Source organism: Ranitomeya imitator, chromosome 2 (genome assembly GCF_032444005.1).
Source record: "Ranitomeya imitator isolate aRanImi1 chromosome 2, aRanImi1.pri, whole genome shotgun sequence".
NCBI lineage: Eukaryota > Metazoa > Chordata > Amphibia > Anura > Dendrobatidae > Ranitomeya > Ranitomeya imitator.
In genome coordinates, this window is record NC_091283.1 from 584,487,034 (window position 1) to 584,507,946 (window position 20,913).

A 20,913-nucleotide genomic window follows, 5' to 3' on the forward strand; every position below is an offset into this window, starting at 1 on the left:
TGTACTGGCCGAGTACTGGCAGCAAGAAACTCAGTCATGGCTTGGCAGTGTACATCTTGAGGCAGGCAAGGTAGTCAGTGATAACGGAAGGAATTTTATGGCTGCCATAGCCCTTTCAGAACTGAAACACATACCTTGCCTGGCTCACACCTTGAACCTGGTGGTGCAGTGCTTCCTCAAAAATTTTCCGGAGTTACCAGCCCTACTCCTAAAGGTGCGAAGACTTTGCTCGCACATCTGCCGGTTGCCCGTACACTCCAGCCGTATGCTGAACCATCAGCAATCACTGAATCTTCCCCAGCACCGCCTAATAATCAACGTTGCAACAATGTGGAACTCCACACTGCACATGCTTCAGAGGATGTGCGAACAGAAGCGTGCTGTAATTAATTTGTGGGAGGATACACATACATGGGCAAGAAGTTGGATGGCAGACATGGAGTTGTCTGGTGTGCAGTGATCGAAGCTCCAAGACCTTTGTCAAGTCCTTCAGTGTTTTGAGGAATGCACACGGCTGGTAAGTGCAGATGACACCATCATAAGCATGAACATCCCACTAATGCGTCTGCTGATGCAAAGTTTGACGCACATAAAGGAGCAGGTGTCTGCAGCCGAGGAGGAGGGAAGTCTTGATGACAGTCAGCCATTGTCTGGTCAGGGAACTCTCCTGGATGAGGTGATGGATGAAGAGGAGGAGGAGGAGGATGATGGGGATGAATATTTATGGGAGGAGGATGCTTCTCAGGGGGCAATAGAAACTGGTGGCGTTGCAAGGTCAGGTACAGGGTTTTTGCGGGCCACAAGTGATGTTGATTTGCAAGAAAGTGCTCCTCAACCCAGCACAAGCAGTGAATTGACACCTGGAACATTGGCCCACATGGCTGAGTATGCCTTGCGTATCCTTAAAAGGAACCCCCGCATTATCAAAATGATGACAGATTACTGGTTGGCATGCCTCCTGGATCCACGATATAAAGGAAAATTACAAAATATCATGCCACATGAGAACCTTGAGCAAATATTGGCTACCAAACAAGCAACTCTTGTAGACCGCTTGGTTCAGGCATTCCCAGCACACAACGGCGGTGATTGTTCTCACACGAGCTGTAGGAGGCAACATGGCAGAGGTATTATAGGTGCACAAATCCAAAATGGCGTTGGACACGGGTTTTATGACCAGGTTGTGGAGTGATTTCGCAATGACCGCAGACACGACAGGTGCATCAATTCAAAGTGACAGGAGACAGCATTTGTCCAGCATGGTTACCAACTATTTTTCCTCCCTTATCAATGTTCTCCCTCACAGGTCATTCCCCTTTGATTACTGGGCATCTAAAATAGACACCTGGCCTGAATTTGCAGAATATGCATTACAGGAGCTCGCTTGCCCAGCTGCTAGTGTGCTATCAGAAAGCGTCTTCAGTGCTGCTGGTTCAATACTGACCGAAAAAAGGACACGTCTGGCTACCAGAAATGTTGATGATCTAATCTTCATTAAAATGAACCAATCATGGATTTCAAATTATTTTGCCCCACCTTCCCCTGCTGACACATAGCTTGCCTGAAAAATGTCTTGCTTTTGGCCTCCTCTTACTGACTGCTCCAATTGTTCCATTTGCCGCTGCTGAATGTCCACCATAGGCAATTTTTATGCATTCCTAAATGGGCTGACTCCCCCCACAGGGCCGTGGTCACCACTTGGCGCAAGCACCCATGCCAGTGCCATTTGCCTGGACAGGTGGGTGTGTCCACTCTTGGGCGATGGCACTGGCACAGGGTCACTCATAGTACAATGAAGTACTACCGACATAATATGAGGGGCCCTGTGCCAGTACCGCCGCCCACCAGAGAGTGTTCCCCCCCAGCTCGAACAGTACTCTACCACTTGCAAAACTTACCTATCCCTGATCCACCACTGTGTAGTCTGTGCTGTTAAATCCTTCAATGGCGCTGCCAATACAAATTTGTTGAAATGATAGATGATAGTAAAAATATACCGGGGCCCTGGCCTCCATTTAGACCAGTTAATACTTTGCGCCAACTACCACTGTCTGCTACTCAGCAGAGGAGCCCACCCCTGTACCTAGCTATGCAACCAGTTTATTTATGAACAATTTTTTGGCAGACATTTAGCCCACTTTATTATTTTGTGCTACTAGCAGTGTCAGCCACTCATTACAGTTGTCCTCCACTGAAGAAAGCAATGCCGCCTGTGTACTCTTGTTACCAATTTTGAACTGCATTTAGCCAACTTTTTTTATTTTAGGCCTACTAAGTCTGTCTGAGCCACTCGTTACAATTGTCCTCCACTGAACAAAGCTATGCCGCCTGTGTACTCCTGTTCCCAATTTTGAACTGCTTTTAGCCTACTTTTTTATTTTAGGCCTACTAAGTCTGTCTGAGCCACTCGTTACAATTGTCCTCCACTGAACAAAGTTATGCCGCCTGTGTACTCCTGTTCCCAATTTTGAACTGCTTTTAGCCTACTTTTTTATTTTAGGCCTACTAAGTCTGTCTGAGCCACTCATTACAATTGTCCTCCACTGAACAAAGCTATGCCACCTGTGTACTCCTGTTCCCAATTTTGAACTGCTTTTAGCCTACTTTTTTATTTTAGGCCTACTAAGTCTGTCTGAGCCACTCATTACAATTGTCCTCCACTGAACAAAGCTATGCCACCTGTGTACTCCTGTTCCCAATTTTGAACTGCTTTTAGCCTACTTTTTCATTTGGGGCCTATATCTGTGTTTCCTCCTCATCCTGCCCTTTGCCCAGCCACTGCTAGATGAGTCTGCTGGTACATTGACCCAGACCACTACATTCCCCTTGCACTCTACACAGCCAGAGTCTGACCCTGCTGAAAGTCAGGTTCCCCTTCCCGCATACTATACCACCTTACACGGGAACAAAGAGGAAGGTGCAGATGAAAGTGCAGGTTCCTTTATCAGGTGGGGGGGCATACTCGTTGGCACTGGCACAGGGCCCCTCATAGTATGCAAAAGTGTCTCTGGCAGTGTGAGGCGCTAACTGCCGTCAAACACACCGCCGTACTATGAGGGGCCCTGTGCCAGTGTCAACTAGTGCCCCCCCCCCCCGCTTGCTCAGGATCACAGCACTTGCAAAGTTGAAATACTTACCTCTCCCTGCTCCCCCGCCATGACATATTCCGCGGTTCCTGGGCCAGCCCTACCTTGAGCCAGCCCTACCCCCCCACAACTTTAGCCAAATGACCCCCTGTTTTCAATGTCTAACTATTATTATAAAGTAAATTAAGATTGACAAGCTTCAGTAATACGAATTGAGGTTTTTGGCATTAAAATGGGCACTGTAGATGTTTTCCTGTCCGCCACTCACTGCCGACTTTGATTCCCCATTGACTTGCATTGGGTTTCGTGTTTCAGTCGGCGCCTGACTTTTCGCAATAATCGGCAGATTTCACCTTACCCGACTTTTGACAAAGTTGGGTTTCGCAAAACCCGACTCGATCCTAAAAAAGTAAAAGTCGCTCAACTATAGTTACAGCATAGTTCAAAGACGCAGGTTGAAGATCTGCGTATAAGCATATGCGGCGCGTCTTTATAGACCGCAGCATGTCTACTTATCTTGTCTCTGCAAGATAAATATCACAGTCTATATATAGGATGCGGTGATTCCGCCCGTGTTCAATGAACATATACGGAATCACCGCATGTACAAAAGCTGGCAGTGCTTTGGGTGGAGCTAGGTCCAAAGTGCTGCATATATGGAATGTGGAAACATACCCTAATACCATCAGGGAAATGTCTGGTTCCAAATTTAAGCTTAAGCAGGAAAATGACCATGAAAATACAGCCAATATCGTCAAGAAATACCATTTAGCAAGGAAAACAAGGAGTCCTGCTTTTAGCAAGGAAAACAAGGAGTCCTGGAAATGATGCAATGGCCCCCACAGAACTTTGATCTCAACAAAATATCTGAGCATCTGTGGGATTACATAGAGACAAAGGATTTGCGCAAGCCTACATCCACAAAACAATTTTTCTGCGACGTTCCTTCAAAAACTGCAAATGTACCTAGAGGAACTAATGCTTTGATGACAAATGTTGATCACAAAAATATTGAATTGAATTGTTACGCTACCTAACAAAATAAACTGTTAACACTTCTTTATCATTTTTCCAAACCTGAGTAAAAATGTTGCCCAGTACTGTAGATAGATATGTAGATTTTTTTTTTAAACAACTTTTTCTCTGATGCAAACTTATTTAAATTATGAATTATGAAATTTATTGTATTACTTCTCGAAAATGCGTAACAATGTTCTATTTGTGTCTTTTAGTATATGAGCAGGTATGTTTATGTCTTTAACTGCAGCTTCCTAAGCAAACTTAGACAAGTGAATTATGGATTACTGTTTAACTCAGTTCAGAGGTGTAAAGTTCATCTAAATTTAGACAATGCCATCTTACAGGTTAAAACCTAAAAAGTAATAATACAATAGAACAATGTGACCTATATTTTTTTCTAGTTTACCAATATGTAAATAAGTGTATACTATTGACATTTATTTTATAATACTTACTCAAGTCCTCCACCAAGGAGATTGCCTAAGAGATCACCACCAAGGAGACCGCCTACCAGACCATCTTCACCAAGGACACCACCTAAGAGATCACCACCAAGGAGACCGCCTAAGAGATCACCACCAAGGAGACCGCCTACCAGACCATCTTCACCAAGGACACCACTTAAGAGATCACCACCAAGGACACCGCCTAAGAGATCACCACCAAGGAGCCCACCTACCAGACCATCTTCACCAAGGACACCACCTAAGAGATCACCACCAAGGACACCGCCTAAGAGATCACCACCAAAGAGCCCACCTACCAGACCATCTTCACCAAGGACACCACCTAAGAGATCACCACCAAGGAGACCGCCTAAGAGATCACCACCGAGGAGACCGCCTACCAGACCATCTTCACCAAGGACACCACTTAAAAGATCACCACCAAGGACACCGCCTAAGAGATCACCACCAAGGAGACCGCCTACCAGACCATCTTCACCAAGGACACCACCTAAGAGATCACCATCAAGGACACCGCCTAAGAGATCACCACCAAGGAGACCGCCTACCAGACCATCTTCACCAAGGACACCGCCTAAGAGATTACCACCAAGGAGACCGCCTACCAGACCATCTTCACCAAGGACACCACCTAAGAGATCACCATCAAGGACACCGCCTAAGAGATCACCACCAAGGAGACCGCCTACCAGACCATCTTCACCAAGGACACCGCCTAAGAGATTACCACCAAGGGCACCGCCTAAGAGATCACCACCAAGGGCACCGCCTAAGAGATCACCACCAAAGAGACCGCCTACCAGACCATCTTCACCAAGGACACCGCCTAAGAGATTACCACCAAGGAGACTGCCTACCAGACCATCTTCACCAAGGACACTGCCTAAGAGATCACCACCAAGGGCACCGCCTAAGAGATCACCACCAAGGGCACCGCCTAAGAGATCACCACCAAGGGCACCGCCTAAGAGATCACCACCAAGGACACCGCCTAAGAGATCACCACCAAGGACACCGCCTAAGAGATCACCACCACCAAGGACACCGCCTAAGAGATCACCACCAAGGGCATCGCCTAAGAGATCACCACCAAGGACACCGCCTAAGAGATCACCACCAAGGACACCGCCTAAGAGATCACCACCAAGGACACCGCCTAAGAGATCACCACCAAGGACACCGCCTAAGAGATCACCACCACCAAGGACACCGCCTAAGAGATCACCACCAAGGGCACCGCCTAAGAGATCACCACCAAGGACACCGCCTAAGAGATCACCACCAAGGACACCGCCTAAGAGATCACCACCAAGGAGACCGCCTACCATATCACCTTCACCAAGGACACCACCTACCAGACCACCTTCACCAAGGACACCGCCTAGGAGATCACCACCAAGGAGACCGCCTACCAGACCACCTTCACCAAGGAGACCGCCTAAGAGATCACCATCAAGGAGACCACCTACCAGACCATCTTCACCAAGGACAATGCCTAAGAAATCACCACCAAGGACACCGCCTACCAGACCATCTTCACCAAGGACACCGCCTAAGAGATCACCACCAAGGACACCGCCTACCAGACCACCTTCACCAAGGAGACCGCCTAAGAGATCACCATCAAGGAGACCACCTACCAGACCATCTTCACCAAGGACACCGCCTAAGAGATCACCACCAAGGAGACCGCCTACCAGACCATCTTCACCAAGGACAATGCCTAAGAAATCACCACCAAGGACACCGCCTACCAGACCATCTTCACCAAGGACACCGCCTAAGAGATCGCCACCAAGGAGACCGCCTACCAGACCATCTTCACCAAGGACACCGCCTAAGAGATCACCACCAAGGACACCACTTACCAGGTCATCTTCACCAAGGACACCAACTAAGAGATCACCACCAAGGACACCGCCTAAGAGATCAACACCACTATCAAGGACACCGCCTAAGAGATCACCACCACCAAGGACACCACCTAAGAGATCACCACCACCACCAAGGACACTGCCTAAGAGATCACCACCACCAAGGACACTGCCTACCAGACCATCTTCACCAAGGACACCGCCTAATTGATCACCACCAAGGAGACCGCCTACCAGACCATCTTCACCAAGGACACCGCCTAATTGATCACCACCAAGGAGACCGCCTACCAGACCATCTTCACCAAGGACAGCGCCTAATTGATCACCAACTAACAAATTGTCAACTCTGTGACCGCCTATATGACCATTTTCACCAAGGGCAAAACCTAACAGATGGTCTAAATCCTTTTTATGTTTGCTGTGATGCTTACTCCCTCCTTTAAAGTCACTAAAACCACCTTTCTTGTTACTTTTTTGTGCTTTGCTACTCTCTAAGCTAAATGTACCACTAGCTATGCTAGTATCACTTTCTCTTACAGTAGCATCCAACTCAACCTCTCCTTTCCCCCTACTAGATGAATGCCAACTTTCAATAGGGTTACTGTTGAAAGTAGCTTGACGTGCTCCTCTATCAAAATCAGATCCCCAAGTATTCCAACTGCCAACTAATTGACCAGAATGACCAGCGCTGTTACTAAAATGATCATTTCCTCCACTAGCTACACTCCAAGCAGGTTTGCTCCAATCAGAATTTTTTCCATGAAATTCTTTTGTTCCACCATCAGTCCAAGTATGGCTTCCTCCGGATTTGCTCCGATGACTTTGTGCCCCACCAGTGCCATGGCTTAAGGGTTCTCCTACAGCATAAAAAAGCCACAATAAAACATTGATATTTTAATCATTTATGATAAATGTGCAAAAAAAAATAATAATAATAAATCAGTTTCATTCCAGTTCTCCTTCACCTTTAATACTCATGAAAGTTCATTACTTTCTCAATAGCACTGCCAAATTTTTGTTTAAATGACTGCTCAATGGACATTTTTAATATAGTCTTTAAAATAACAAAGCTACCTAAAGAGATGAAACAGGGGCTCCAAAACAGTGTGGTAATTAGATAGGTAGAAGACCCAGCTTCTTTGATAAAAGTCAAAGAAGTTCTGACTTAAAAGATAATGATGAACCATATATAGTAGGAACAATGGACACTTTTTTTTATAAGGCAACATATATGGCATACATCAGGAATCCACGTATAACCCAATATATAAAGAATATCTACAGTTATGCGATAATGAAGCAACTGGATCTATCCCCAAATGTTTGCACAATACGACAATAATGAACCAATTTTATGGTCAAATCGGGTACCGCAAGACATTATATCACCGGACAGTGATCCAAAGAGATATCAACAATACAGAAACCCTATTTTAATAGCTATAAGATGCGAAATGTGCATATTCAACAATAGGGAAAAGATGACAATGGGAAAATAGTCACCCAACACATATAATAGATGTAAAAAAGAAAATGGAGTGGTCTCCCCTATTATTCACAGTAAGCAGTCTGGTCTGGGAAGTATATCAGAATCCAATGAAAACCTCCAGGGAAATGGGGATAGCAGTATCACCCTAATAGATCCCTATAAGGGCTAACAAATCCTAAATCCCCCAAACTCCCACACTGACAAGGGCAGTCCACATCTGACCATATAATGGAGGCCCTGCACCCTCCCTGTGCGTCCTGATGCATGTCATTACATCTGAATTCTCTGGGGACCTATAGGACACATGGTCTATTTCCTAATAACACAGATTAGTAGGACAACACCTAAGTGCTTCCTATAAAGTAGAGGCAAGAAAACGTTATGGGAAAATATCTTTTATAGTGGACACTCTGTAATCAAATCCAGACCTAATTAACCAGTCAAAACAATGTAAGCCGAATATAAGCTTTTCCTTTGATTAGAACGCTTGCAACTTGTTCCGTATGTACACGGAATGCACCACTCTCCACCTAGTAACTATCTTCGGGCTTTTTATTCGGGATGTGGCATAATGATAGTGTGCGAGCCAGCCCACATGCTAGTTATGTGGCAGAACTCAATGGTATTCTCGATGAGGAAATACTAACGGGAGGGGGAGGCCTTTTGTGGCTGGTATAGGCAGCTTGAGCCAAAATGCAGGAATCTATCTGGATCGGGTTCTCAGACCCTTTGTGATTTCCCACCAATCTTTTGTACGAGATACTCCAGACCTACTTTGTAGGCTGTCGGGTGTTTCTGTGGACCCTGGTGTATTGTTGAGCAGTATCGACATGGAGGCCCTTTATATTTCATGCCACATGATAAGTGTGGAAGCTGTAAAATACTTTTTGAGCATCAAGGGTTGTCAATACCGGGCTCATAATGAGTTTATCTTGAGGTTGCTTTGTTTTTGCCTAACATGAAACTTTTTTCTTCTTTTTGATTACAGGGTCTACCACCAGCTCAAAGGCATCATCATGGGCAGTCCATGCGCAGTGGCCTATGTTAATTTGCTCCTGGTCTGATGAGAGAAGACCCAGGTGTTCTGGAATGGCACAGAGGAGACTGAGCGGACTGAATTTTGAATCCAATATATAGATGACATCTTTGTGGTTTGGGGGGACTCACAGGATATTTCCAGGATTTTGTGGAGACCCTTAACCACAATGATTGTGGTCTTTTTTTTTTTTTTACCTCCTTCACGGATCCCTCCTCCCTGCCATGACTGGACATTGTGATCCAGAAGGGTCCTAATGGAGAATTTACCTGTACTTACAGAAAAGAACCTTCAACTAATTCATTACTTGTGGGACATTGATCACTGGATACATCTTAAGAGGGAGATCCAAAGGGACAATATCTCAGGGCCCACAGTAACTGTACTACGGAAGAATCTTGGAAATAGATTCCTTGCAAGAGGGTATCCCCCTGGTGTCCTTAAATGTGCTTATAGGGAGGCAGAAGGCAAGAGTAGAACTGATCTCCTTAATCCTGCACTAACTGCAAGTGGCAGATTTATTACAACTTTTGATAATGGATGCACAGGAGGCATGAGTCATACTTGAGAAACATTGGTACATTTTACTCATGGATTCTGAGATAGGACCAAATTGACCAGACAACAGCAAATCGCATGTAGGAAAGGACAATTGTTTAGTGACAGAATAGTACATAGTCATTTAAAAAAAACAAAAAACAAACCTGTTTTGAACACATGGCTATCCAGCGATGTTAAGGGGTGTTCAAATGTGATCACTGTATTGCTTGCTCCCATATAAGGTCTGGCAGTGTTTTCACGAACAATATCGTGGGTAAACAATATAAGATCAGGGAATTTATCAATTGTAGCAGCAAAGGGGTGGTCTATAAGCAGAGCCATATTTGCCACTAGGTACTTGAGGGCATGTGCCTAGGGTGCTAGGATGCGGGGCCAGCACCTGAGCAAGTGCATAAAAAAAAAAAAGAAAAATTTTAGTCCGCGGTCTACCGTCCGCTCACCCACCTTCTTGAAGACATCATACTCGCCCTCCTCCAGCGATGCCTGCAACTCCAATGGTCTCAGCGCCGGCAGCTCTTCCTGTGCTCAGCAGTCACGTGGTACTGCTCATTAAGGTGATGAATATAGACGCGACTCCACTCCCATAGGTGTGTAGCGCATATTCATTACTTTAATGAGCGGTACCATGTGACCGCTCAACACTGGAAGGAGCTATAGGCCCCAGGACGAAGCAGGGAATTGAAGAGGCTGCGCCAGGTGGGTGAGTATAACTGGGGAGGGTAAGCCATGCAATATTTACCTGTCCCCGTTCAACCACCGGGCTGTGTCTTTTGCGTCCTCTGGCTCTGACGTTCTGGTCAGAGGGTGCGATGATCTGTTTAGTGCGGGCCCTCTGCCTAATCAGACACTGCAGAGACCTGGAAGACACTGCAGCGCGCGTCAGTGGAATGGGGACAGATGAATATTGCAAGTGCCGGGGGCCTGAGACAGCGGCGAAGCCAGCACCTGGCCCCCATAGTGTGTTGGTGTCCCCGCCTGCTCAGGACACCAGCACTTAGCCAGGTGAGTATGTCTTTTTTTTTTTTATCGCAGCAGCATGCAGGGCATATTATTCTATGGAGCATCTTATGGGGCCATCATTAACCTTTTATGGAGCATTATATGGGGCATATTTTTTGTATGGAGCATCTTATGGGGCCCATCATGAACTTTATGGGCATATTTTGTATGGAGCATCTTATGGGCTCCTGATTCAATATGGATATCCAAAAACATTTAACCTACTGATGTCTCAATTAATTTTACTTTTATTGGTATCTATTTTTATTTTTGAAATTTACCAGTAGCTGCTGCATTTCCCATCCTAGGCTTATTATCGAGTCAATAAGTTTTCCCAGTTTTGTTTTTTTTTTTTTTTGTGGCAAAATTAGGGGGTCTCTGCTTATACTCGGGTATATACGGTAATTATCATGTTTTTATTTGTTAGGAGCATTAAAGAGAATGTCCAGGTTTGTAATGAGTCTGCAGTCATTCTTTGACTGCAGACTCCTGAATTTTCACAGTGCGCACTGCACGCTGTCAGGATTCTCTCATGCTGGTGATTTACATGCATGCGGTCACATGCTGACTAGACATGAGTGGCCCCAGTCAAAGAAAATTAAGTGAGCAAGGCCGGGCACATCTACTCGGAATGTGGTCAGAGGCAAGTACCGCATTTGCCAGATCGCAGCCAAACCGCAAGTGCCGCACATGTCTGCAAGTCCCATAGGGAAAGAATGAGGCCGAACGCAGTGTTGCTGTAAGTGATCTGTTACATGGCAGATGTTGAAAAACTGCCAGACCTGCTGCAAAAGGCTACTTTCACATCAACGATTTTTGCAAAAGTCACTGCCGATAGTGTCTACTAACTTACTCACCAATGGGGGAGGCAGCACTAAAAGTGCCTAGGGCAGCAGAAACTCTAGATACAGACCTGTCTATAAGGCATTGAATATGTGGGCAAGATCATCAAGGAGTTCAAGCATAGGATTGGTGACCACGTAGGAGACATACAGCATAAGAGAAACACCCCAATCTCGATAAGTATAAACAACTGTCATAGGGGTGATGTTGGGCACATTAAATTTATGGGTATCGAAAAGATTACTAAGCCACATGGGGGTGGTAACTGGGACAGACTAATATTGCAAGAATAAATAAGGTGGATTTTCTACCTGAAGACAGTGGCCCCAGGAGGTTAATAAACAGCTCAATTACAGCTGTTCTATGTAGACTCCCTATCTTACCCACAGACTATTTCTATAACTTGTTTTGGTCATTATTTCTCTAATTAATACTTCTTGAACTGCCAATAAATACCCTTGTTCTATCTTTGGATTATGGCTACCTTATATCTTTGGTAATGCACTATATACAGTATATAGTTCTGTAATAATCGTTATACGGCCACTTATACTTCCTTTAGAACACAAATTGTGACCTCAAATACTTATATCGAATGACTTATGACATATGATATAATTGGAACCTATTAGTGTCACTGTACCTTTAATGAATTGCGCTGATTCCTGTTTTGATCATGTAAACAATTATGCCCCGCAGATCTTTTTTTTTTTTTTTAATCATGTATTCACTAATACTGTCATGCAGAACCCGTTATTTTAGTTCCAGGTACCACCATGTTATTCCAGATCTCCTGGGTGTGGTTGTTATTTCCTATACAGCACTGATATGCGGTTCTCATACCGGAATTTACACCTCTTGTTTCTCAAAGACCTGATGTAATGCCACTTTGCGGGCCAGATACCGGAAACGAGCGTTCAGTGGAACACTTTGCTTTCCACATACATGTGGCTTGGCTCGCACATTAACATTGTGCCACTTCCGGATCAAAATACCAGAGATAGTTTCTAGGTGGAGCGCGGTGCATTCCACATACATATGGAACAAATTGTGTGCGTTCCAATCAAAGGAAACGTAAGCTTATATGTGGCTTAGATTATTTTGACTAGTTAGTTAAGTCTGGATTTTTTTGAGTGTCCACTATATAAGATCTTTTCCCATAGCTGTCTCTTGCCTCTACTTTATAGGAAGAGCTTAGGAGTTGTCCTACTAATCTGCACTATTAGGAAATGGACCATGTGTGCCATAGGTCCAATGAGGATTCAGATGTGTTGAAACGCGCCAGGATGCAGAGGGACAGTGCAGGGCCTCTATTATAGGATCAGGTGTGGACTGCCCTTGTCAGTCGGGTGTTTGGGGAGTTAGGATTTGTTAGCCCTAATAGGGATCTATAGGGTGAGACTGCTAAATAGGGTTTCTGTATTGTTGATATCACTTTGGATCACTGTCCAGTGACATTTATCTTAGTGCCTTGCAGTACCATATTTGACCATAAAATTGGTTCATCATTGTCATATTGTGCAAACATTTGGGGATAGATCCAGTCGCTTCATTATTGAGAACTGCAGATATTCTTTATATTGGGTTATATGTAGATACCTGATTTATGCTGTAAGAGTGTGACAGAAGTTTTCATGCATATCTCTCCTTAATGACAATGTGTGTATAAGTGATATGTTGTAATGTAAATGATGCTTATGTGTACCTCACTAATAGTCATGTGGTTGGTATATTGTATTTGGTTTTACATCTAATTTTGTGTTTTGATATTGACACAAGAATAGGGAAAGATGTAAAGGATAAGATAAGAGGGTAGCTATAAATTAGGATAGTATTGGGTTTAGTATAGTGGGGCATAATAGAGTCACGAAACTAGGGTTCCTGTATAAGAATAATTAAAATAGGGGATTTCCAAGTTGGGAGGGGTAAGAGTGAGTGAGTTTTTCTAGGAAAGACTTTCTGATTCTCAGGCAGTCAGTGGGAGCAGTGTACAGTTGTGTATTATAGTTGTAACATTAAGAAAGTGCTGGAGAGTGATTCAGGAGAAGGCAGAACATGCCAGAGGGCCACACAGTATGGAAAGGCACACAACGCTGGGGAAAAGCAGAATGCGGTCGGCCGCCAATTGGTACAATGGTATCCCTCAGAGAATCCGGGGCCTATGGCTCGAATCAGGACAGAGGAACCTTTTTCATCTCCCAGTGAAGGGGAGCCAGAGTGGGAACCAGTACAGGAAAGTGTGCAAAGGAATATGGGGACCCCAGAGTCAGCAATCTCAGTGGCTAGAGGAGCCAGCATTGAGAGAGAAAGCTCCGGCTAAATATGGGACCACAGAGCCAGGAAGAGCATCACAGAGGCTAGAGGAGCCAGCATTGAGAGGGAAAGCTCCGGCTAAATATGGGACCGCAGAGCCAGGAAAAGCATCACAGAGGCTAGAGGAGCCAGCATTGAGAGAGAAAGCTCCGGCTAAATATGGGACCACAGAGCCAGGAAGAGCATCACAGAGGCTAGAGGAGCCAGCATTGAGAGAGAAAGCTCCGGCTAAATATGGGACCACAGAGCCAGGAAGAGCATCACAGAGGCTAGAGGAGCCAGCATTGAGAGAGAAAGCTCCGGCTAAATATGGGACCACAGAGCCAGGAAGAGCATCTCAGAGGCTAGAGGAGCCAGCATTGAGAGGGAAAGCTCCGGCTAAATATGGGACCACAGAGCCAGGAAGAGCATCACAGAGGCTAGAGAAGCCAGCATTGAGAGGGAAAGCTCCGGCTAAATATGGGACCGCAGAGCCAGGAAGAGCATCTCAGAGGCTAGAGGAGCCAGCATTGAGAGGGAAAGCTCAGGCTAAATATGGGACCACAGAGCCAGGAAGAGCATCACAGAGGCTAGAGAAGCCAGCATTGAGAGGGAATGCTCCGGCTAAATATGAGACCACAGAGCCAGGAAGAGCATCTCAGAGGCTAGAGGAGCCAACATTGAGAGGGAAAGCTCAGGCTGAGTATGGGACCGCAGAGCCAGGAAGAGCATCACAGAGGCTAGAGGAGCCAGCATTGAGAGGGAAAGCTCAGGCTAAATATGGGACCGCAGAGCCAGGAAGAGCATCTCAGAGGCTAGAGGAGCCAGCATTGAGAGGGAAAGCTCAGGCTAAATATGGGACCACAGAGCCAGGAAGAGCATCACAGAGGCTAGAGAAGCCAGCATTGAGAGGGAATGCTCCGGCTAAATATGAGACCACAGAGCCAGGAAGAGCATCACAGAGGCTAGAGGAGCCAGCATTGAGAGAGAAAGCTCAGGCTAAATATGAGACCACAGAGCCAGGAAGAGCATCACAGAGGCTAGAGGAGCCAGCATTGAGAGAGAAAGCTCAGGCTAAATATGGGACCACAGAGCCAGGAAGAGCATCACAGAGGCTAGAGGAGCCAGCATTGAGAGGGAAAGCTCTGGCTAAATATGGGACCGCAGAGCCAGGAAGAGCATCACAGAGGCTAGAGAAGCCAGCATTGAGAGGGAAAGCTCCGGCTAAATATGGGTCCGCAGAGCCAGGAAAAGCATCACAGAGGCTAGAGGAGCCAGAATTGAAAGGGAAAGCTCAGGCTAAATATGGGAACGCAGAGCCAGGAAGAGCATCGCAGAGGCTAGAGGAGCCAGCATTGAGAGGGAAAGCTCTGGCTAAATATGGGACCCCAGAGCCGGAAGAGCATCACAGAGGCTAGAGGAGCCAGCATTGAGAGGGAAAGCTCAGGCTGAGTATGGGACCGCAGAGTCAGTAAGAGCATCGCAGAGGCTAGCGGAGCCAGCATTGAGAGGGAAAGCTCCGGCTAAATATGGGACCACAGAGCCAGGAAGAGCATCACAGAGACCAGAGGAGCCAGCATTGAGAGGGAAAGCTCAGGCTAAATATGGGACCACAGAGCCAGGAAGAGCATCACAGAGGCTAGAGGAGCCAGCATTGAGAGAGAAAGCTCAGGCTAAATATGGGACCGCAGAGCCAAGAAGAGCATCTCAGAGGCTAGAGGAGCCAGCATTGAGAGAGAAAGCTCAGGCTAAATATGGGACCACAGAGCCAGGAAGAGCATCACAGAGGCTAGAGAAGCCAGCATTGAGAGGGAAAGCTCAGGCTAAATATGGGACCACAGAGCCAGGAAGAGCATCAAAGAGGCTAGAGAAGCCAGCATTGAGAGGGAAAGCTCCGGCTAAATATGGGACCGCAGAGCCAGGAAGAGCATCACAGAGGCTAGAGGAGCCAGCTTTGAGAGGGAAAGCTCAGGCTAAATATGGGAACGCAGAGCCAGGAAGAGCATCGCAGAGGCTAGAGGAGCCAGCATTGAGAGGGAAAGCTCAGGCTAAATATGGGACCACAGAGCCAGGAATAGCATCACAGAGGCTAGAGGAGCCAGCATTGAGAGGGAAAGCTCAGGCTGAGTATGGGACCACAGAGTCAGGAAAAGCATCGCAGAGGCTAGAGAAGCCAGCATTGAGAGGGAAAGCTCAGGCTAAATATGGGACCACAGAGCCAGGAAGAGCATCACAGAGGCTAGAGAAGCCAGCATTGAGAGAGAAAGCTCAGGCTAAATATGGGACTGCAGAGCCAGGAAGAGCATCACAGAGGCTAGAGGAGCCAGCATTGAGAGAGAAAGCTCAGGCTAAATATGGGACCGCAGAGCCAAGAAGAGCATCTCAGAGGCTAGAGGAGCCAGCATTGAGAGGGAAAGCTCCGGCTAAATATGGGACCGCAGAGCATCTGGGAGGCTAGAGGAGCCAGAACTGAGAAGTAAAGCTCAGGCTGAAAACATGAACTTGTGCTGTACTGAATCTGCCATGGATTGTTATTGAGTAAAGTTATGCTGTTAAAGCGGAATACGGTGTTTGTTTCTGAGTATGTGATATCGTCCGGAGACGGGACTATGCATTTGCAGATCCTGCTGATCCCAAACGTGAGTTTTGTACAATACTCTCACATCACATATCAGACGGGACTTTTTTTTTCTTTGCGGAGTGCCAGTGTGTGGGAGCACAACAGCCCCTTGCCATGACTATCACCCTGGCCACCTCACAATGACATATGTTTCCTTGCAGGCGTCCGTTGTTCCTACTATATATGGTTCATTATCTTTTTATGTCAGAGCTTCTTTGACTATATCTGACTTTTATCAGAGAGGCTAGGTCTCCCTCCTATCTCTGTAACCACTCTGTAGCATTGTTATTTTAAATACTTTTTAAAGTTGGATCATATTTTTCTCATTGCTGGGTTACCTTTTGAACATTTATGAGAGATTACTCGTAATGTTGACTCCTTGATCCACTGTTTGCTGATTGGTCTCGGTGGACACTCACAGCTTAATCCATGACAGGCATCTTTATAAAAAATGTTTTAAAGTTTATATATGGCCAGGGTTTTGCTACCTCCATCTCAGACCTGCATGGTGCATGGGTGAAGAACATGACTCTTGCAATATATCACTTATTGGGCTGCAAATTATATTTTTCTATAAAATCATTATTTGCTGCAGACCTTTTTCTGAATGCTAAACCCACACACACCAATGATTGGAATCTTGCAGAAAGCCAGATTGGGGACATGATTATACAGACCTCATGCATATGGCGGACTACATGACAGCAGGTTCACTCTTCCTCAAGTGATAATCTTCTGCTGATAAAACAGTCATTCTTTATCAAAACTACATTGAACAGCCCAGTAAGTGATACATCACTGGTATCAGGGTAGCTGTGTCTACAATATGCTGATTTCTGGTTAGGTAGCAAAAACATGGTGGCAAATATATTTTTAAAGAGGTTTTTCGACCATAACAACTCCTTAATAAAATCAAATTGATTGCAGAAAGTTTATCTTTAAAAGTCATGATCGTGTGGTATAATCGGAAGAGGTTGTGGCCAGCCAAACATTTGTAGTATAAAATTTCCTTACCTGCACTTTTGGCATGTGACATTAAATCCATAGCAAATGTTTTTTTAGCTGCAGGTCTTGCAAATACAGCATTATGAGACAGAATGGCAAAGCTGCAAAGAAGCAGCATTTTCCAGAAAAACATCATCCTTTGAGTCTGCAAAAAGGATATCTTTTATTAGCTCCATTCAAATTACAAAGTTACAATACATAGTGCCCACACAAGAGGCTTTTACCCCCATTTATTCTAATGTTCATCTAAATGATGAGAAACAACCCAGCCGGATTTCTATTTCTGAGGTTTACTATGTGCTGGAGTGACAAGTCCAATTATCCCACTTTGAACTTTAGGTAGATGTCCAATACACAGCACGGAGCAGTACTGTTATACTCCAAAAGTGTGCAAAACTCAGGATCCTGCTTTCACAGTAATTGCCTATATATACAGTACACCCAAGATGGATAGATAGTAGAGATGAGGGGATCAAATTGGCTGCAAATTGTCAAATAGTTGAATTTAATTAAAATCACTGGTTTTAATAAATTTTGAACAATTTGTGACTCGATTCACAAGGTCACACCAAAAAAAAGTCTGACACCATTTAACACATTGTTGAAGACTGCAGCAGCTAGAGAGTGCGCTCATGACATTAGGTTCAGCTACATGGTCTAGTGCAGCCAATCACGGGGGATTATCACAGGGACTATAACAGAATGAAAGATGAGGACCAAACCAAGGCCATTATAGGATTTTACAGCCTATTGATAGGATGTTAGAACACACAGCTCATTACACATATGGATAGAAAAAAAGGCTGAATCTCATTGTGGTGTACTTCTGCAGAGCTGAAGAACATTAAAAATGGGAGTGGCAGTCCTAGTTAATAATAATCCAAATATTTAAGTTATGGGGGAAATGCTGTACCTGCAGAGTCAATGTGACTTTGAATTGATCTGTAAAATTCTGCAGTAAGAATTCCTTAATAACCGCATTTAATTTAATTTTTTACTTACTGCAAACAAAAAGGCCATGTTACTCCAAATCTGTTCTAACTTGGCTACTAAAGAAAAATCCTGAATCCAAGGCTTGTTTATCACAGAAAGTGTGCTACTTGGTTTTCTAGACGCACAAGCCAAGTTATTATTTCTATCTCCATATTCCAGAAATGTAAATGTAATTGCCTATCTCACACAGTGTGCTTGTTAAAAAGTAAAATGATTAGTGATGAGCGAATATACTCGTTACTCGAGATTTCTCGAGCACGCTCGGGGGTCCTCCGAGTATTTTTTAGTGGTCGGAGATTTAGTTTTTCTTGCCGCAGCTGAATGATTTACATCTATTAGCCAGCATAAGTACATGTGGGGATTCCCTAGCAACCAGGCAACCCGCACATTGTATTGTTGGATGGGCTTGTGATTACCATCACTTTTCCTCTAACCGGATGAGTTATGGTGATTTGAACATTACTAAGTTTGTGCTTGTAATAAAGAACACAAAAGTGGTTTAGAACTCTTCTATAGGCCGTAGATTTTATACAAATCTTATTCCAGGTGATTAAAGGCTTTGCAGAATTGAGATTTGACTTTTGGGGGAAATTTGGCAAAGCTGGTGAATTTCAAGTATCAAAAGAATCGCTCATCTTTAATAGATATTTTTTCATTACCTCTTAGTTGACCTACTATAATGCAGTGACTAGGGTGAACTCTTCGTACAGTTCATCAGATTAAGCTTTGGTGAGACTGTGGTCAAGCAATGAGCACTACAAGATTTGATCTCGTTAGGTCCTGTACTCCTGAGAGTGGAAATAAATGTTGCGAAAGTGGAAATATTACATGTGCCAAAATGGGAAAGTTTAATTGCCCACCCTATGTCTTTGTATAAGAAATGGTTCTCTGTATCCAAAAATTGGAGAGTCAATGGCTAAAATGAAAATAGTTGAACCTTCAAAATTAATCAGCACAAAGTTGTAAATTTAAATGATATGATGCTTAGATTAAGCTTTGACTTTGCCATTGAGAACTATTATGTATTTTTTTTTCTATTTGAATACTTTCAAAGTCTTATTCCCAACATCTGACGGTAGTACCTATCCTATGGATATTTGTTAACTGTCTGATCGGTGTAGATTTGGCAGCTGGGGCCACAACTGATCCAAAGAATAGTGCACTGTAATGCCCTTTCTGATTGGATCAGTGACCGGACATGTTCACCATCTCGCCATTCATTCTCCGTGACTTTTGTAGTAGATTACAGCACTCGGCTTTATCCAGCGCCGCCAATATCATAGAGTCTGAATGGAGCTATGGAATGCCTGTATGGTGACTGCTGCAATTAGACAGGCTATTTTAATGCTTCTTTTTTGGGTTTGGTGTGAGTCCCAAACAACATTCCCCCCAAAATTTCAACATTGTTCCTCACCTATTCAATAGAAAAAGCGCTACTGACACATGTAACTAAACTTACAGTATTTTATAGAATTTCTGCCATACCATTGCACACATGTATGTTGATGCTCTAAATTGCAAAAAGAAAATTACACCACAGTACTGAATAAGATAAGACATGTCCTTATAAGTTACTAATGGCTTATCATATCAAAATACCTTGCTCAGTTGTGGAGTGGTTATTTCTTTTAAATTCACCCAGGAATTTTGATTCTTCCTTCCTTCTCCACTGAAGAAACAGCAAAATAACCTTACTTTTATACTGATGGGCTATAAGCCTTTCCAACAAATAATCCCAATTGATGACAGAGAAGATTATGGTAGAATGGTACTTTGGCAACTATTTACTTTGGACTCCAGACAAAGAAAACTACAAATAAAAAAATGTGACAAATATGGTTTGTCCTCATCTGATTATTTCTTCATTCCCCAAAAATTATTTAACACATTGGACTAAAGAAAAAATGTGTTGGGACTATGACCAATGGTTGTATTTGGCAATTACACCTTTTATAAATATACTATTTCACCCTTATGTCACACAGCAGTTGAACACATCAACTCTTTAATTCATTATAGTGGCTAAAAAATCAAAGTCTTATGTGCACACTAAGGCTACGTTCACATTTGCGTTGTTGGGCGCAGCGTCGTCAACGCAACCCACAACGCATATACACAACGCTGCGTTTTTTGAAGCATGCGTTGACATAAAATAGTAAAGTAATGTTCATGAATTTTGGCGCAGGGAAAACGCTGCAAGTAGTGTCGTCCGCTCCCTGTCTGGTGCGTCAAATTGATGCATGCGTCGTAAAACGCAATACAACGCATACCGGCGCATGTCCATGCGCCCCCCATGTTAAAGATAGGGGTGCATGACGCATGCGTCGGTATGCGTCGACGACGCAAATGTGAACGTAGCCTAAAGTTGTTCAAAAAGATTTGCAGAATCCTGGTGTAGTTGTAAGAAAGCAAACCGGGCAGTGGGTATCTGTCCTAGGCCGGGTCCGGAACGGTTGGGGCTGTCTCCTCTGTTGTCCGGGGGAAAGAGTAAGAGACCGGACAAGCGGACAGGCCTTTGCACTTAGAAGCAAATAGTGTGGTATATATATATATATATATATATATGTATACCACATATATATAGAATTGGACCACCATCTAGTATATATATATATATATATATAT

At 44.4% G+C, this 20,913-nt stretch overlaps 1 protein-coding gene across 1 annotated transcript in view; it reads right to left on the minus strand.

The window, feature by feature from the left end:
• The window catches only part of LOC138665090 (uncharacterized), a 35,440-nt gene extending 15,470 nt beyond the window's left edge, over positions 1 to 19,970 (minus strand). The window contains exons 1-3 of the mRNA XM_069752264.1: positions 19,888 to 19,970; positions 17,305 to 17,440; positions 4,562 to 7,307 (exon numbers count right to left, since the gene is read on the minus strand). Coding sequence (XP_069608365.1) covers positions 4,562 to 7,307; positions 17,305 to 17,431 — 2,873 coding nt within the window. The 5' untranslated portion in view covers positions 17,432 to 17,440; positions 19,888 to 19,970. The remainder of the gene's footprint in view (positions 1 to 4,561; positions 7,308 to 17,304; positions 17,441 to 19,887) is intronic.
• Between the last annotated feature and the right edge of the window lie 943 nt (positions 19,971 to 20,913).